The sequence below is a fragment of the Ovis canadensis genome, chromosome 4, assembly GCF_042477335.2.
Source record: "Ovis canadensis isolate MfBH-ARS-UI-01 breed Bighorn chromosome 4, ARS-UI_OviCan_v2, whole genome shotgun sequence".
Taxonomy (NCBI): Eukaryota; Metazoa; Chordata; class Mammalia; order Artiodactyla; family Bovidae; genus Ovis; species Ovis canadensis.
The window spans coordinates 108398570-108417525 of NC_091248.1; the positions used below are offsets into that span (position 1 = coordinate 108398570).

The window sequence follows — 18956 nt, forward strand, 5'->3', positions numbered from 1 at the left end:
TGGAACTCTTCTAGTTGTCTTCTTGATCTAACCTTGACCTCCAAGAGAGGAAGAAGATGAAATGAGGGTATAAGCTCCTTTTGGTCAACCCTTTTCCCAAGTTACCGCAAAGATTTCTCCATTACAGGGCTCTGTGGACTGCCCCACCCTGGAATTTGAGTATGGAGACGCAGATGGGCACGCAGCAGAGTTGTCAGGTAGGAGGTAGATGGGTCTCTGTAGAGTGGAGGGGTGGCCAGGAGGAGAGCAAAGATGCCTGTGACGTCCCTTGGCAGCTTGTCTGTTCTCAGCAAGTGACTGTGGAACAAAGTCTGTTCTCCACATTCCCATTTCTCTCCAGCCTCCAGTGGTAAATCTCTCTTTGTTTGCTTTCACATTTCTTCCTGTGAATGCTTCTTGGCTGTGTATGGTATCCTGCATTCTTCATTCTATCACTCTTTTTCGCTCATCCTTCTTTATTTTGTTTGGGTGCACTTTCAAATCTGTTTTCTCTCCACTGTCTCCACATTGCTCCTTTCTTTGTCTTCCTGTGTTCACCCCATCTTTGTGTGCCCCCTTCTTTCTGCCACCCTCTCCATTTCTTTCCCATTCCATCTCTTTGTCCTTTTCTACCTCCATCTTGCCCCCTTCCTCTAATACCTGCCTCTTACTAAGGTCTCAGCAATGTCTAAAGAAAATCTCTATAGACAACTGGCCAGCTGAGCAAGGCTGGACATATCACCTGTATCCATCACAGTGGAGTTCTGTTTCAATGTTTCTGAGCTGGAGTTAAGTGATCACATTCTTCTTTCAATGCTGGGCTGCTTCTTTCTGCCTGGATTTTTAGCTTAAGCTAAACATGCTCTCCCTGCAGTAAGGGCCTCCATGTTACATGTGCTATACATGCCAGTGATTAATAAACAAGCTTTGGGTAGAAATGGTGTGAATGTTAAATATTCTGTCACATGGAAGTGACACTTTAAGACATGCTTTTTCAGAGAAAAGAGACACTTACAAAAAGTTCTTGTGAATAAGAATAGGGAACAAATTTTGTGATGAGTGACAGAAATAGAGAGCTAAGTTTAATAACCAACATCAAAGGATTAGAATCCAGAATATGAATACACAGAGAGAGAAATCCAATAGAGACAATAGATAAATGGTCAAAGAATATGAATAGGAATTCACAGAATAGAAAACCATATGGTCAATAAATATATGAAAAGATATTCAATTAATTGTTAGGAAATAGGGAGAAGCAAAATGATGAGGTATTATTCAGCAATCATCAGGGACTTCCCTGGTGATTCCCTGCTGGTCCAGTGACTAAGACTCTGAGTTCCCAATGCAGGGGACCCAGGTTTACTCCCTGGTCAGGGAATTAGATCCCACATGCCACAGCTAAGACTTGGCACGGCAAAAAAAAAAAAAAAAAAAATCAGTTGCAAAATTTAAAAGTCTGGGGATGGTGAGGGTGCAGAGAAGTGAGTACTTTTTATACATTTTATACATTGCTTGGCATGCAGGAACAGAGTATAAAATTGGAAAGCAGTTTTGGTCATATCTAGCAAAGTTGAATTCATACATATTATGACCCAACAACTCTGGTACACTTTAAAAGAAACTCTTAAGTCCAAGAAAACACTTACAAAGATGTTTATTGTCATCATTGGGAACAACTGAAAAAAACTTAGGGGAATAGATAAACTGTAGTATATCAATATATTAGCTACTGTATAGTCATTAAAATAATTGATCTGTATTAGTATGCTTCAGTGTCAATAAATATTAGAAATATGTTGAGGGGTAGAAGAAACAGTGACAAAATAATTTATACATGCATCCAGAAAACTGCTTAAATACCTAATGCTGATTCATGTTGATATATGGCAAAAACCATCACAATATTGTAAAGTAATTATCCTCTAACTTAAAGCATTGTTATGAGAGTAAAAACTAGAAACAAGGGGGAAAAAACTGCTTAAACACACAAGTCTAAAGATGTTTCTAGATGTCTGCTTGCACACTTGATTGAGAACCGTGTCAGTTAAATGAATGGATCTGTTCATCACACTGCTTTTCATGTAAAATCTTGAAAAACTTAATAAAAAATGCTCCTAAGGAAAAATAAAAACACTCCTAAGTAAAAATAATTCATACAATATGATACCATTTGGATAAAAACTTTAAAAAAAGAATAATATCATGTGTGATTGACAGGCATGTACACATATACTAAAAGTATAAAAATAGGCATGTGAAGCATACACACCAGTTTCATCATAGTGGTTATCTCTAGAGAGGGAAATAAGACCAGGGAGGAAGAAGGGGCTTTAGATGTCTGAAACAGATATGACAAGTTTTAACACTTGTTTAATCTGAAGAGATAAACACAGTGTCTTTTATGCATTCTATATTTACCTGTAGAGTATCAAAGTTCATGATCTAAAATTTAAAAATAAGACAAAAGCAAAGGTCAGCACCTAAGAGCCTTTCTCCCTTTTTTGAGTTGGTTTGTGCCCTACTCTTAAAAAATATAAATCTACACTACTCACTAATGACTGAAGAATTTCACAATCAGAGCTGAGATTTGCTTCTGGTCACTCTAGGACTCTGGAACTCAGAATGCAAAAGCCCTGGCTCCCAGACAAGGTATTTCTTGACCAGTAAGACAGCCGGCTGGAACATAAGTGAATATCTCTTGCTTTGTGAATTATCTGTGACCTAGTTAAATTTCTAGCCAGGATCTTAGGGAACAGTTTTGAGGAAGCATCTCTTGACCTACTGACTACTTCTTCATCCCCTGTAAGACAAGAGTACTGATGAAGTATTCTGATGTGAGCATGTATAGGTGTGAAAGGGTGTTTTTTTTTCTCAAAAGCTCTCTGTATTTTGTATTGAGAGGCTATTGCCAGCAAAGATTTTCACTAGATTTTCCTGGGCACAGGCGGCCCTTTGACAATCAAAGCTGCTTGTACATGGTTTGATGCTGTTTCTGCCCAGGTGGCCGTGGGCGGGAATGTAAACTTCTATACCTTTCGAGGAAGCTCCGCAGGGAGAGAATGAACTGGCTCCAACCCCAAAGAGCCCTCTAATATTTACATCCTCTCCAGCCCTCACCCTGGCTCCTTGAATGGCACAAGGATCTGGCATCTAAATTTCAGGAGTTGTATTGTCCGCTTTTTCCCTAGAGACAAGATAGTTCCAGTCTAGCTTGACAAGCAGAAAAGGATGCAGCCCTAAGAAACAGGAATGATGACATTAAACCTTCTCTGTCCCAGCCCTCCTCCTGGCCCTCAACAAATGTCGAAGGCTGCCTTCTCTGCCGTAGCAGCCAGCTGGCAGGAGGAGGACAGGTTTGATGCTTTAATCACCCAGGGACACAAGTGGCTATTTTTAACCTCCGAAAAGGAGGAAGTTGGCTCTGGATTGAATTGGACACAGGAACGTGTTGGAAGCTTTAGCTCTTTCATGCCACTGTCTCCATCCCAGGCCCCTTCTGTGAAGATCTGCTAAATGTTTATGATTCTGTCCTCTCTTTCCTGCCACAGAATTGTACAGCTACACCGAAAACCCAGAATTTACCACTAACAGGAGGTGCTTTGAAGAGGATTTCAAGACCCAAGGTGATCCCAGATCCTTATTCATTGAGATCTGCTTTTTCTGTGATATCCCAGGCTGATCTAGAAAAAGCCTAAAATAAAGTATGATCCTTCCTCCTCTTCACAGCCACGTAATTTCTCTATTCCTTCTTGCATATGGGTTTTCTGTATCAAGTAGAGAAGTCACAGAGTGGAAGTAAGAGAAGCCTGATCTGGGGCCTTTCCTGATGTCAAAGGAGTGAGGAGATGTTGCTGGACTGCTGTCCTGTTACCTAGTAACCCTGTGCCCGGCCTGGCCTTTGACCTTACTGTTCAACCCATCTCCACTCTGCCTCACTCCCGATACCATCAGGAGTAACAATTTCAGTGCCCACACTGTGACCCACTCAGACCTCCATTTCCTTACTTGGTCAGTGTCAATTCAGTGTTCAGCTCAGCACATGTGTGGTGAGTATCCAGTTTGTGCCAGAGATGCAGGAGGCAAGGGTAGAGGTAAATTTACAGTATCTTCAAAGAAATTATAGTTAGATAGCCGAGGGGAAATGTGTACGTCATGAAACTAGCTGAGGCCAAGAGGAAAATGAGTAGTGTCATTAGAGAAGTAAAAAGTATCATGGGCAAAGCTTCTGGCTGGAGCATTAGTGGAAAAGAGGTGATTTTGTACTGAACTTGTAACGATGTATAGGAATTGGATATGTAGGGAGACAGAGGGAAGTCCCTGAGGAAAGACAGAAAGATAGAGGGGGTGTGGAGGAAGACGAGGCTATAGAGTGGGTTCAGGCAGAACATTTGGTTGCTTACTTTTCCCATTCCTTATTCTTTGTCAGCTCAGTAAAGCTTTTGAAGAGAAGAATTTGTTGGTGGGGGCTGGCATCAGAGGTGCATACATTCTCAGAAGCCTTTCCAAGAAGGGGAGGCAACAGCTGACACTGCATCTCTATGTCCTCCTGTCCCCAGTGCAGGGTGAGGAGTGGCTGGAGTTGGAGGAAGATGCCCAGAAGGCCTATGTGATGGGACTCCTAGACCGGCTGGAGGTGGTCAGTAGGGAACGGAGACTGAAGGTGGCCCGAGCTGTTCTCTACCTGGCCCAAGGTGAGCAGCCACCTTTGCCAACTTGAGAGGGGTGGAGACTGGGGAGAGAGATGGTGTTATCAGGGCTAGGATGACGCAAGTCATGCTGGGAAAGCCAGGTCCCTGCCTTTCAAGGACAATCGTGTCGTGTACTAGGAGTAGCCTTGTACTTACGTGAAGGGGAGATAGTGGTAGATCCTGCTCTGGATCCCTCGGAATCAACCTTTATCTTTCCAGGAGTGCCAGGATTTCTTACAGGGTTCTTTTTTTCCTTAACCTGGGCTGTAATTGTTTATAGAGAGGGTCACTGTGACCAGAGCTGACAGTGTACCACCACTAGCTGAGCTTTCTTTCTCCAGGTTTGGCCTGGCTCTGACAGGGGATGCAAGGGGGGATGCCACCAATTTACATTGTTTCTCACTGGCATTTACATGGTCCAAGCCAACACAACAGGAGAGGATGCTGTGAGTGATTTGTCACTGAGATGATCAGAGCTCGGTGAGATTAACTGATGAAAGCGTCCCAGAAGGCACCTGTGAGCCAGGTGCTGGAAAGAGAAATGAAATAGCTTAGCTGAAGTAGTAAAAGAAAGCCCTGAGATCATAAATAACAGGGCTGCTGGCAGAACCAATTAGTTAGAAGCTTAAAAAAAAAAAAACTAAAAAAAATCATAAATGGAGAGGAAAGAAAGGTATCTGGGGAAGGAAAAACTGTAGCAAACAAGGCAGTGCCCAGCCCTGTCTCTTGGGTCTGGTGCCTTGGCCAAGTTCCAGCTGCCAGTCCCTTCATCTTTTTGCTTGAGGGCTTTCTATGCAGCCCACAGAAGTACTGGGGGACTCATGTGCTCCCCTTATACAGTGCATTCCTCAGCACCTGCCAGGAGTTAGTGGGTGAACTGCCTCAGCCCTCTTGGGTGGGATAATTCCAAGTTGTTTGTTTTATACTGTTCTCCAGAGCTTCTCCTCACTTGGAATTGAGTTCTTGGCTGCCTTCTCTTCCCTATGTCACTTCCCCACTTCTCTACTGATAACTCCTGGGATCAACTCCCAAATAAACTACTTGCACTTGAATCCTTGTCTCTGGACTTCCTTCTCATGGAACTCACTTAAGACTGCCCACCTATGAGCACATTGGACCTCACCCTGCAGACTGCTTCTCCTCTCACCTGCCTCATTCTGGGAAGTTCTGGGCAGCTCCTGCCCTACCTTTGTCCACCTAGTTGTTGGGTAGAGTGATAGAAGATAGTCTTAAGATCATGGGGCAAGGTGGAAAGAACCAGGATAACCCCTTCCCCCTCAACCTCTGTGGCCCTGTCTGGTCCTTTAGGCACTTTTGGGGAATGTGACTCAGAGGTCGATGTGCTCCACTGGTCCAGGTACAACTGCTTCCTGCTCTATCAGATGGGGACCTTCTCAGCCTTCCTGGAGCTACTCCACATGGAAATCGAGTGAGAAGCCTTCAGGGAGGGCTGGCCACCCCCTTCCTTGAAGGTTGCCCCATGTCCTCAGCTGGTTCCCTCACTGTAGAGCCTTTTTTCACATTTCAGTCCAGAGCCCACTGATAGTTCCCCTCCACCAGCCCTGCCCTCTGATAGTCTGTCCTCCTCCCTGAGGTTGGGCTCAGCAGCAGCTTCTACCCCATGTACAGCTTCAGCGCTGGGCTTCAGGGGCCTGTCCTGTGTTGCTTTTTCATTCAGACACCTCAGCTCAGCCTCCCTCTGGAATCCATGAAGAAAACTGTTCTCCCTGAGAACATGACACAGAGGGATGGGACCAGTTCCCATGGCTGTGCCCAGTTCTTTTCCCCCATGGTTATAGCTTCAAAGGTGGCCTTATCTACTGCTCCTGCTCTAGTGACCCCCTCATGTTGACTCCCTGGTGGCTCAGACAGTTAAAAAAAAAAAAAATCCACCTACACAATGCAGGAGACCCAGGTTAGATCCTTGGGTCAGGAAGATCCCCTGAAAAAGAAATGGCAACCCACTCCAGTATTCTTGCCTGGGAAATCTCATGGACAGAGGAGTCTGGTGGTCTACAGTCCATTGGGTCGTAGAGTCAGACATGACTGAGCCACTAAGACTTCATATTGTCTCACCCTATCACTCAGATGTTTTAGATGGTGTTAATTCTGTTTATTATTCACCAAGCATTGTTTTGTGTGTAGCACAGTGCTAGACACGGTGGGGATTTTAAGACAAGTGAATATCATAGACCCTACCCTTTCTTGTCTTCACTGTAGATAAGGATTTGCTGAGATAGCAGGAAGAATTCTATGGGCTCCTCTACCTTAAACCAATTTCTTTAGCTACATGGACAGGGAATGGCAGGTACTCATGTTTGTGCATGTGGTAAGAGTAGAATACAGGGAGTAAAGAGGCCTAATGAGTTCCTGTTTTCTCCCTCGTCCCTGTGGCAGCAACAGCCAGGCCTGTAGTAGTGCTCTTCGGAAGCCAGCCATCTCCATTGCTGACAGCACAGAACTCAGGTGAGTAGGGCTGCCCACGGGATTGGAACAGGGGTCATTAGCAATGAGTAACCTTTGCCCAGATTTCAGATGCTCCCAGACTGCTAGACGTTCCTAATTCTGCTGGACTGGGCCCCCACAGAAACCACGCCTGAGGTCTCAGACCACAGATTGGTAACTGCCATGGGAACCTCTTGTGACCCTTCTGTAACCTCAGGGTGCTGCTGAATGTCCTGTACCTAATGGTGGAAAATATCCGCCTGGAGCGAGAGACAGACTCCTGTGGGTGGAGGACAGCCCGGGAGACCTTCCGCACCGAATTGAGTAAGAAGTGGCACACAAGGAGCCTAGGGCGGACGGGAAGCATAGCATCTGCTCAAGAGGGACAGACAAGTTTTCTTTTGTCGTCTTCTTCTTTTAAGAATTAACATCCCCTCTTTTAGGACAGAGATTCTATGTGGCAGGCATGACGGCCTGGCATGAATGCCCCTCTGTGAGCTAGGCCGACTCATGTATCTTCTCTGTATTTTGGTTTTCTTTATTCCTATAAGTGGGAAGTCATCCCTCTCCCCTTCCATCACAAATCCCACATGAAAAAATGAGGTGCCTTACCTTGAAAATATAAGTTGGTGTTGCCCTCAGTCAGGGATGAGATATGAAGGCCTTTGAGATTTTTAAAAATACATTTGTTGATGTGGGAAAGTGAATTGTGACCTACAAAATGTTTGAGTTCCTCAGCCAGAAAGCATCTTTATTACTGTTAACTTCTAGTTTGACATCCACCCCCAGACATTTTACCTCCATGACCTCTCTTATCCTGCCCTTGGTGTGGCTGCGGGGGCGGGGGGGGTTCCCCAAAGAGGCTCTCTAAGCCTCCTTCTAAGAACCAAGTCCTCAAATTCTTTGCAAGGAGGTGAGTGCCTTCCTCAGTGTGTCCAGAAGCAGAGTTACAGGAACTGGGTTTCAGCGGCTTCATCTTCATTTTCTCGCTTGCCTCTCTCCATACCTCCCAGGCTTCTCCACGCACAATCAGGAGCCTTTTGCCCTTCTGCTTTTCTCTATGGTCACCAAGTTCTGCAGTGGCCTGGCTCCCCACTTCCCCATAAAGAAGGTCCTGCTTCTGCTCTGGAAAGTAGTCATGGTGAGTGGCTGATTCTCTCCCTCTCCCGTCTCATCAGATAGGCAGTGCCTTCTGCCACCACAGTTTTTTCTGGTCTGATTCCAGGAGGCTGGAGCTAAGCAAAATAACAGGACAGCTGTTAGCCAGTGGACAGGCAATAGGGCTGTCCTGGAGAAATCAGAGGTTCTGTTTCAGGGCAGGTCACCTTTTTCTTTTGGACTGATGGGAGATGCCACTTTTTGAGGTAGGGTGTTATTGCACCTCTTCCTGATAGAGCTAATGTTTCGTGGAAAGGACACTGGCTGAGAGGTGGGAGATCTGACCTCTGTTGATACTGAGGAACCTTGGGCGATGCTCTGTGTCTCGGTTTCTCTAGCTGTAAAATAGAGGGTTTATTGCCTGCTCTCTGTTCAGATAGAGGATTTGCTTTCATAAAACAAAGTCCTTGTAAGTGTATGGTTGCAGTTTTGTTACTAATTATTCAACCCGATTCTTCCTCTTTGGCTCCCTCCCCACAGAACTGGCTGAACAACCTACCCCCTAGGGCAGGCCTTGAGTGACTTTAGGGGTGTATAGTATCTAAATGTATTCCTTGAAAGAGGGTACATTTTCCTGTTTTTATCCCCCAGTGAAGGCCTTCAGTAGTCCCTTTCCTAATTTCTGGGGATCCAGCCCTGGGTCAGTAAATAGTACTTTATCCTGACCCTTCAGCTCTAAGGGATAGTGGCCACCTCTGAGACTGGGCCCAGTTACCACATTCTTTTTGCCTTCTGTTGTATTACTTCCTAATTAAGGAGGGGGTCTCGGGGACTGGAGGTTGTGACTATTCTCTCCATCCACACTTCCCTGACCTTGCCTTCTGACTTCTTCCTCTCTTTTCTGCCCCTTTCCTGTTCAAATCTCAGTTTACCCTCGGTGGATTTGAGCATCTGCAGGCTCTCAAAGTACAGAAGCGGGCGGAACTGGGCCTGCCTCCACTGGCGGAGGACAGTATCCAGGTGGTGAAGAGCATGCGGGCTGCCTCCCCGCCCTCCTACACCCTCGACCTGGGGGAGTCTCAGCTGGCACCTCCACCCTCCAAACTGCGAGGCCGCCGTGGTTCTCGAAGGGTATGGACTAAAGCAGACAGTGGTGTTGTGACACCAGCTGGCCAAAAATCGAGATTCTAAGCAGCTCTGGATATGTTAGGAAAGAACAGCAAATGACTCTGCTGTCCTACCCCTGACCAGCCCTGTGACCAACCTGAAATCTTGGAGACTATACTTTGGCTTCTGTCCCCAAGCCCTGATGGGGTCCTGGCTGTCAAGATGTCATACTGTGATATCACTTCATAGATCCACGTCTTACTAAGGATCATTGACCTAGACCTCAGTGCCTGGAGTTCCCTAGTGTGCCAAACAACAGTTGGGGTAAAATCTTGGCCATAGGTACCTGGTAGAGGCACTTTGTCATTTTCTTCTCAGTAAGAAGTTTTACTCTGAGCCCGCCGTGCTCTTCTCTGGCCGTGAAACGAGAGGCTTACATTTAAAGATGACTGGTTAGGGGTCTAGATAGTCTGCGTCCCTAGAAAGGTCACAGGTACAACTTGCGCTGAGACCTGACTATACTCCCAAGAACTCGCCTGCCTGATATAACTGACGTCACCAACTACAGGTGACGGGTCCGGACAGTCACACTCAGTAATCTAGTCTACATTATCTGCAGTGTGATATTTTTTTAACCTTTATTTTTTGTTTGACAAAATAATGCTTACTCATTATAGAAAATTTAGAACAAATATAAAAATGTGGAAAGGGAGAGAAAAAAAAGTCACCCACAATCTTAACAACCAGAAGCAGTCACTGTTAACTTTTTGGCCTATTTCTGCCCAGTCTTTTTTGTCTTTCTGTGACAAGATTTAAAATTCCAAACTCGATTCCCTCTGCCTAGCAGCAAGCTCCCGTTCTCCTCTTCCTCAGTCAGCCAGCTGGTGTATGCTCACAGAAGGCAAATTAATTGAATGTTCACCTAAGTGGAGCATAATTAGGAAGGAAAGTGCAGGCAAAAAAAAAGCATCAGTGTTTTCTGAAACCTAAGTGTGACTTTGGGATTATCTGTGCTCTGTCTCCCAGCCATAGATGTGGTTGCTTGAGAGAGCTGCTTGTCCTGGAATTGGGCCTGGTGGGGACAGTAGGGTTGAGATGGGAAGAAAAAGTTCTCACTAGGGGTGGGTTCTTACTCCATGTTCCCTGAAGTCAGCAGCCTGGGGGTAGTGGGTAGTCTCAGACAAGGATGCCCAGACTGAGATTTCTGGACACCTTCCCTCTCTCCTTCTACCCACCCTCCTCGCCCCCCAGCAACTCCTTACTAAGCAGGACAGCTTGGACATCTACAATGAAAGAGATCTCTTTAAGACTGAAGAACCAGCCACAGAGGAGGAAGAGGAATCTGCCAGCGATGGAGAACGCACTTTGGATGGAGAGTTAGACCTGCTAGAGCAGGACCCTCTAGTACCCCCTCCACCCTCACAGGCACCCCTCTCTGCTGAGCGCGTGGCCTTTCCCAAGGGCCTACCTTGGACCCCAAAGGTCAGGTAGGCTTGATAACACCAGAACCCTGGGCTTTGGGGTTCCAGTCACTGGAGGCTGAGGGTGGAGTGGTCTGTGTATTCAAGGCTCAGTAAGCTGGGCTGTGAGTTGGAACTCCTGGGTGGGGAGTTCCCTTTATTGGCTTCCCTTGCTGTTCCAGTTTTCCATCTGGAGGGGTGGGAGCCCAGTAAGGTTCTCTCTCTCAAGGTTTGCTATTCTTCCCTTCTCTGGGATTTGTCTGTCCACCATCCTCTCAGACAGAAGGACATTGAGCACTTCTTGGAGATGAGTAGGAACAAGTTCATCGGATTCACTCTGGGGCAGTAAGTGACTGGATGGTCAGAATTGGCTATATAGAGGGGTTCTTGGGGGGCAGAGGAGTGGGTGGCTTGGAATGAGAGATGTTGCCTAATCATGGTGATACAACCCAGAGCCTTGGGCAGCTGCCAGTGACTGCTTTGGGTTCTTGCCATCTAGTTTTTTCCTTCCAGTTTCCTAGAACTTTTATGTTCTCAGCCAGGTGTAGGATATAGGATGTTGATCAAGTCATTTCCCTATGGGAATCAGTTTCCTCATCAGAGTGTTATGAGATGATCCCTACAGGCTCTTTTCCTAGAGAATTCTGTGAAGAAGCAACATGGTGGGAACAGATCCAGTCTTTCCCCATTTCCCTACCCTTGTGAATCCCCACCGGTCACTGCAAAACCTCAGAAGCTATTCTTCCTGCTGTTTTGCTGTCAAAAGTGTTGTTGGGCAACGTGTCCTTTAAAATAGGAACCTACTCCCAGACAAAGTGAGTCCCCACTAGACTATACAGAAATCCTAAGTTACAGAGGCTCTTCTCTGTACTGTTGTTCTTTTTGTGTCCTGAAGCAATGAGGGACCTGATAACTTGCAGAGAAAGATCCAGGCGACCAGATGGTGAAAGTGGCCTGGTCCACATGACTCCAGGAGTATCGGTAGTTCTCTGTACTTCTGACCTTTATGTATCTTGTGTTCACAGGGATACAGATACTTTGGTTGGATTACCCAGGCCCATCCACGAGAGTGTGAAGACCCTCAAGCAGGTAAGTAGGTTGGGCTGTCAGTCTTCAGAGATAGGGACCCATCAATACAAATTGAATGACCCCCAGTAGGGTCCTGGGTCCTGGGTGGGGCTTTTCCACTAGCCATGTTCTAAACCTGTTATTCTGTATTTCCTCTGCAAGGGTTTTGGCCAAACAGATTTTAAAAAGTCAGGTCTCTACCTACCTATCCAGTGTCCTACATTTAGATGGATGAAAAAGTTATCCCTTCTTCTCTCATTGCTTTTCCCTCCTCCCACCCTCCTCTCCCTCTTCCCACTTATCACTTCCTTTCCTCTCACTTCTCACTCCTTAGAGGCTCAGTAGCTTCCGCAGGCCCAGGATCAAGTAGCAGTCTGCTTTGTATCCAGAGAGTGTGTGAGGATGAGTAAGAGTAGTCTATTCCCTGCTTGAGCCCAGCCTCACCTTGTCGTCATCACTCCGTTCACACATGCACACACATACAGGTATCTGCAGCAGAGCTCTCAGAGCAGTGGCCCTAGGCCTGGGCTTCATCTTTTCTTCCCCTTGCACTTTGGTTGAAGGTAGATGCTAAGGTATTTGCTGCCTAGCCAATGTGGAAATATGAAATAAATGAAAATACTGTATTAGAGAACTTTGCTGATGTTCATAATGCAGAGGTGAGTAAGACTCCTGCCTTCAAAGAGTACATGGTTTATTTGAGGTGACAGACCCATAAATAGGGCACTTCCTCGTCATTGGGGAGGTTAAGCAAGAGGCTGGTACACATGTGATCAAGGCCCTCAGCCCCTTGTTGACATCTTGTGTTCCCAGCACAAGTACGTCTCCATCGCAGATGTTCAGATCAAGAATGAGGAGGAGCTGGAGAAGTGCCCCATGTCTTTGGTGAGTCCAGGGAAAGCCTGCACAGGGGGAAGTCTCTGCAGTGCTGTCAGAGAACTTGTATGCTTGCTGTGGGACTCTTACTGCACGCTAGGCAAGCACAGTCTCTACTTTCACAATAAAGTTGGAGAAAAACAATAGTAATTAAGAAACAAAGATTTTCAGAGAATGGTAGATACAGTTAAGAAAATTGAAATAGAGTCACATACCATGTAGTAGACTACTTTAGCTTGGGCAGTCAGGGTATGTCGACCTCTGAGAAGTGACAGCTAACCAAGATCTAAGGTACAAGAAGGAGCTGGCCATAAGAACGTCAAGGCCAAAAGCATTCCAAGCAGAGAGAACAGCCTTATTAACAAGGTGAGAGCAAGCTGAGTGTTAGAAGTAGTGAATGAAGACTGTTATGGCTGGAGCACGGGAATGAGGGTTGTATGAGACGGAGTCAGAGAGGTGGTCTGGGGCCACTTTACACAGGACATTTAAGCAAAGATAGGGAGCTTGAAGTTGATTGACTTAACGAAGGGAAGCCTTTGGAGATTTTAAATGGGAGTGACATGATCTGATTTATCTTTTTAAAAAACCTGTTGCTGCTTTGTAAAGGGTTGATGAGGAAAGAGTTGAAGCAGGGAGGCTGGGAAACTAAAAATGATCAAGATGAGAGATGATGGTGTTTAGACCAAGGTAGTAATTGTGGTGCATGCTGCAGTCCATGGGGTTGCAAAGAGTCTGACGCAGCTTAACGACTGAACAAGAAAAAATTGTGGAGATAGAAGGGGATGAACTGGGGTTGTATTTTGGAGGTATAGCTGACAAGAGTTGCAGTTCTGTTGGATGTGGATACAGAGACATAAAGGGCAATCAAGAATAAGTACAGTTTGGACTTCTCTGGTGGTCCAGTGGTGAAGACTCCATGCTTCCACTGCAGAGGGCACAGGTTCGATCCCAGTTGGGGAAGTTCTGCATGTTGCCTCAGTGCATCCAAAAAAAATAAAGAGTAATACAGTTTGTCAAGATGAGGAGTTCTGTTTCCTTTTTAAAAATGTGTTTTCCCCTATTTTTCTTTTTTTTTCAATACTGCACAGGTTTTGGGATCTTGGTTCCCCAACCAAGGATTGAACCCAGGCCCATAGCAGTGAAAGTACAAGAGTACTAACCTCTGGGTTGCCAGGGAATTCCCAGGAGTTCTGTTTTATCAACGGTTCTATTTGGGTTGTACTGAGTTTTAGCTGTCTACCCATGTAGAGCAGCCAAGCAATTAGATATATGGGCCTAGAGTTCTAGGAGAGAGGACTGACTAAGAGAAATAAATTTGGAAACTGTTTGCTCATGGACAGTGTTAAAAGCCATGGAACTTGCTGAGGTAACCTGAGGAGGAAGGAGAGAGAGAAGAGGATGGGACCCAGCACCAAGCTCTGGGGCACACCAGTATGTTGAGGATGGGATGGGCCAGGAAATGAGCCAGGAAAGAGGAGTAAGAAAAACACCCAGTGAGAGGGTAGGAAATCCAGGAGAGTATGATGCCATAGAAGCTAAGAAAAGAAAGCCTTTCAAGAAGGAGGAGGTGATCAGCTGTGTCAAATGCTGCTGACAAATGGAGCTTGATAAGACTTGAGGTACCCATTGGCTTTGGCAACGTGGAAATGACTGGTGACCTTAATAAGAGCAATCTCAAGGGAAGTGGTGGGACTGGAAGCCTCGTTGGAGTGTATTGGAAAAGGAATGTAAAGAAAGGAGATCAGCTTAGTCAACATAGACAAACCACAGAGAAATTTTGTTATGAAAAGGAAGGTAGAAATGGGGTGGTAGCTGAAGGAGAATGTGGGGTCAAGGGAATGTTTTATAGTGTTATTAAAGGAGATACTGGAGTATGTTTATGTCCTAAGAGGGATGATCCAGGAGAAAGATAATTACAGAACCGAAGCACTCAACAAAACAAAAGGATGTGAGCACCAGTGGCAGATGGCCTTTGATAGGAGTACCCAGTTCATCCTTCATTTCACATGGGAAGGTAGAGACTCTGGTAGATTTGGTGTTGAGAAGATGAGGCCGTGCCTGTCTGATTGCTTCTGTTTTGTCTGTTAACTGAGAAGTAGGGTCAGCAACTGTTGAGGGGCTGTGGGTTGAGGGTGTTGGTTTGAAGAGAGGGGAGAATGTATGAAATAGGCCTTTTAGAAAGCAGAATATAAACATGCAGGGTCGCCAGGATGTTAAGACTTGTGTACATTTAAGCAGCAGCAGCGTTGTGTGGGATAGAAGGGGTCTGGCTATCCCTCCCTACCTCAGGGTCTCATGGCGGTGACCCTTGTCATGTCACAGGGTGACCTGGGGGAAGACGGACTGCATTGGCCAAAGGTGACAGTGGCCTGAGTAGCCTCTTGAGCACTAGAGGCCCCTGTCTCCCCACTCTGATAAAGGACTTAAATGGGGTCACCACAAGGACAGAGTTGTGCGTAAGGGGCTGGTCCGAAAGCAGGGCTGTCGTAGAGGATAATGGAGAAGCAAAGAAAGTAGCGTCCTCCTAAACTCTTCCTGCTCACTGCTTCTGCAGGCCTTTATTAACCCTTTCTGTGCAGTCATCCACCTCTCCTCCCTGGCTTCAGAGCCTCCCCAAGCTTTCAGATGGCCTCAGATTGATGCCATAGGAAGTGCCTCTGTGTGGGGTGTCAGTTCCAGTGTCCCAGGCATATCTGTGGCCTGAGTTAAGCCCATTATGTACAGCAAAGCAGTGGTATGAACCAAATCCTCAGTGGGAGTTCTGACTCTGACCTGGAAAGCGATATAGAAAGAACTCTGGATGGATTCCAGATAACGGGGCAACTAAAATCATAGGTTCTCAGGGCTGGAAGAGCGCTCTGAGGTCATCCAGACCAGCTCTCTGATCCTTGAAAGAGGAGATTAGGTCTCGGAGAGGGAAAGTAACTGACCCAAGGTCCTGCAGTGACTCATGAACGCAGCTCGGGTATGAAGCTCTTGTCCTGCCATCCTCCACAGCCAAGGAAAGATAGATTTTGGTTAACTGGAAAATGATCTGGGCAAACCGTGTATTTTCTTGCTGCAGGGGGAAGAGGTGGTACCAGAGACACCATGCGAAATCCTCTACCAGGGCATGCTGTATAGCCTCCCCCAGTACATGGTAAGGAGACAGCCAGGTCCGGGCTGTGAGAGCTTCTCAGCTGCGAGGGAGAGATGGCAGAGAGCCCTTTTAAGCTGAGCCCTCTGTCACTTGAGTTTGCTTCCTGAGCCTTCACCCACCGGGTGGTGTTCTCTGACACTTCAGAATTCTGATCTCCCCTTGGGGCTCCTCCCAGAGGAAGGAGGACTTGTCTCTACCTCCAAGTCCTTGTTTGGGAGAGGTAGGGAATGGGGTAGGCTCCATGCAGGATGCACCAGGGGCCTCTCCTGAGTAAGTGCCTTAGTCCCTCCGAGGTGGCTTCCGGTGTCCTAATTGGCCTCAGTCTCCCAGGGGAGGATGCTGATGGTCTGAGGGAGAGGAAGGAAGAGGGTGGGGGAGGGGTGGATCTTGCCTTTCCCTCCGACCTAATCTCTAGGCATTGCCCCCACTCTCTCTGCTCCTTCTCTCATCCTCTTTGGAAAGAGCAGTCTTGATGCAGAACAGTCTGTAAGCACATCTCTTCAGGCTCTTTAGCCTCCCAGGCAGGCCTGTCAGGACTGGGCACCAGTTTGCCCTTCTGGAGGTAGGGAGCTTTGGTTATTGAGTGAAGGACTTGGAGCAAGGATTTCAAACACTTCTCTTGGAGCTGTTGAGTTGTGGAAGGATAGCCTTGTTGAATGGGGTAGATTTCCTCGTTTTCTGCTTCCCAGATTGCTCTGCTTAAGATTCTACTGGCTGCAGCCCCCACCTCCAAGGCTAAGACAGACTCTATCAATATCCTGGCAGACGTCCTGCCTGAGGAGATGCCGTAAGTGCTTCAGTGGGGGCAGCTGGTAATACTCACTCTCTTGTCTGCAGAGTCTCTCTCATCCCTGCCTCACCTTGTTAACACTTACAGGGATTGTCTCCAAGGAGATCTCTCTGCCACCAGTAGCCCCTTTCCACTGCAGTGCTCTCTCTGTGCTCTTTTGAGCCCAGAACTGAGGGTCTGGAGGGCCACATCACTGGCTGCATGTGTATGTGGGTGGACATTGCTAAGAGACAAGCTTGCCAAAGGCGAGAGAGACACAAAGGTATCAGAGGAACTTTTTTCTCCAGACAGACTCACAAGTGGGAACTCTGGAGGTTTCCTAGCACAGCTCAGGTGTCTCAGGTTCTGGCTTACTGGTGTGTATTGTATGTGTCCCCGTAGGCCTCTCTCTAAGGCCACCCTCTGCACTGACTCTTCCTTTCCCTGTTGTAGCATCACTGTTCTCCAAAGCATGAAGCTGGGCATCGATGTGAACAGGCACAAGGAGATCATTGTAAAGAGCATCTCTGCCCTGCTCCTGCTGCTCCTCAAACACTTCAAACTGAACCACATCTACCAGGTGAGCAGCTCAGAGCACTTCTCCACACCCCTCAGGTGTCCTCCAGGTCCTGCCGTCCAAAGGAAGAACACAAGGGCCTTGGAGTCCAGCAGAGCATCGTTCTTTGTCTTACGGAATTCAGATACGTGTTGCACAAGCTTGGGGCACAAGGTGGGGAATTGTCCTAGAAAGTTGCAAATGTCTGTGTCCTTTGAACATTATCCAGGGGTCGTGGGTAGGAATCCCTAGCTTCTTGGGAATATGCCCAGCCAGCTTTGAAGCAATGGAAGACAGGACTCAAGCATGCCACCAAAAGAGGGGGTGGGGAGTGTCGAGCATACTTTTCTGTATGTGAAGCACTGTTCTAACATTTGAGATAGACTCCTATATAAGGCATCCTCTAGCTCGTAAGGGCTTTGAAGTTTTATAAAGGATACAGATGTAAAGTAGGCAATTATGGAGTGATAAGTGCTGTGTTACAGGTAAGCATTGGCTGCCTTGGAAACACCTAATCCAGCCTGAGGTGGAGAAGCTGTGACTCCTAACCTGAGTCCTACAGAAAACTTGTTAGCCAGGGTGCAGGAGTTGTCAGGGAATGATGGCAGGAAGCATTTAAAGCAGAAAAGCTGGTTTGTGAAACTCCTGAGGGGAGAGGGCAAAGTACCTTTGGAAACTAATCAAACGTTTCTGGAGATCTGCATGAGGTAGAGGGAGACGGGGAGCTCTGGTGGTAACGCAAAGCTGGAGAGGGTGGTGGGGAGTAGAAAGCGAAACCTGTGCCAGCGCACGGTTAGGGAGTAATTACACTGTGGCCAGCTCTCCGAGAGGTTCATCTGGGATCTCATCAAAGTCTCTCAACCCTGCGAGGTGGGTCTTACTTTATTCCACTGAGGCTAAAAGAGGTTAAGAACCTGCCATAAGAGCAATGTTTGCCATGCCACGGAGTTTGGACTTGGTGCTGTGGGTGTTGCCAAGACACAGGAGAAGATGAGGGCAGTGAGTGAGTGTTCTCTGCGGTGAGACATGGAGAGGAGGTGGAGCTTCTCACTCTTGCACAGAGGCTCTGCCCCATTCCTCCTGAGAAGTCAGAACCGAGCTTGCTGCTAAAACAGCAGGAGCTCCGTGCAGGGAGGCCCTGCAGAGTCTGTGTCCATGGCAGGTGCATCTGTACAACCTGGATATGTATCCACTTCAGTGCATTCAGAGACATCTTGTAGTGTGTTAGGGTACCCCGAGGACGCACACCTCTACCAGTGTTTGCAGAGCAGCAGCAGGGCTGGGAGGAGTAGGGAGGGATGAGTGAGAAATAGTGTTCCTAGTAGAAAGAGATCTGCCTATGTGTGCTTCTGTCTGCTTCTCTTGGTGGGCAGTATGTGGATCAACAGCCAGACAGGTGGGTGGCTTGATGGGCCTTGCCAGTACATGTCAGTGTGTCCTGACAAGGCTACAGACGTGTCTCAAACTGAAAGATGTTTCCCATCACTTGACAGTAGGTTTGTATTGGCTCCTGCACCTGAGGCTTTGCAAAATACTCTGGGTCAGCTGCCAGGGAGAAGATATTTGAGCAGAAGAGAGAACTGGGCAACACAAGCTGACTCCTCACCTCTAGCCATACACCTTGGGAGAGGGCAGCTAAGTGTGCTGCCATGGCTATTTTTTGGTGATCAGGAATCAGTAAGAGCTAAAGGAATTAAAACACTGCAGTTCTGTGCTTTTTCAACCAGTTTCTACACTTAGAGTAGTTTAGATTCTGGAGACAAACTGT

General features: G+C 46.9%; 1 protein-coding gene across 2 annotated transcripts in view; it reads left to right on the plus strand.

Moving 5' to 3' along the window:
• STRIP2 (striatin interacting protein 2) overlaps nt 1-18956 on the plus strand; it is a 45959-nt gene that overhangs the window by 5014 nt on the left and 21989 nt on the right. The window contains exons 2-16 of one of the 2 annotated variants that reach the window (XM_069586947.1): nt 128-197; nt 3531-3605; nt 4539-4673; nt 5979-6099; nt 7068-7136; nt 7333-7439; nt 8129-8256; nt 9141-9344; nt 10572-10807; nt 11060-11125; nt 11806-11869; nt 12662-12733; nt 15789-15863; nt 16553-16650; nt 17086-17212. In XM_069586947.1, coding sequence (XP_069443048.1) covers nt 128-197; nt 3531-3605; nt 4539-4673; nt 5979-6099; nt 7068-7136; nt 7333-7439; nt 8129-8256; nt 9141-9344; nt 10572-10807; nt 11060-11125; nt 11806-11869; nt 12662-12733; nt 15789-15863; nt 16553-16650; nt 17086-17212 — 1647 coding nt within the window. Of the gene's footprint in view, nt 1-127; nt 198-3530; nt 3606-4538; nt 4674-5978; nt 6100-7067; nt 7137-7327; nt 7440-8128; nt 8257-9140; nt 9345-10571; nt 10808-11059; nt 11126-11805; nt 11870-12661; nt 12734-15788; nt 15864-16552; nt 16651-17085; nt 17213-18956 lie in introns of both variants that reach the window. The other variant, XM_069586948.1, reaches the window with a different exon arrangement.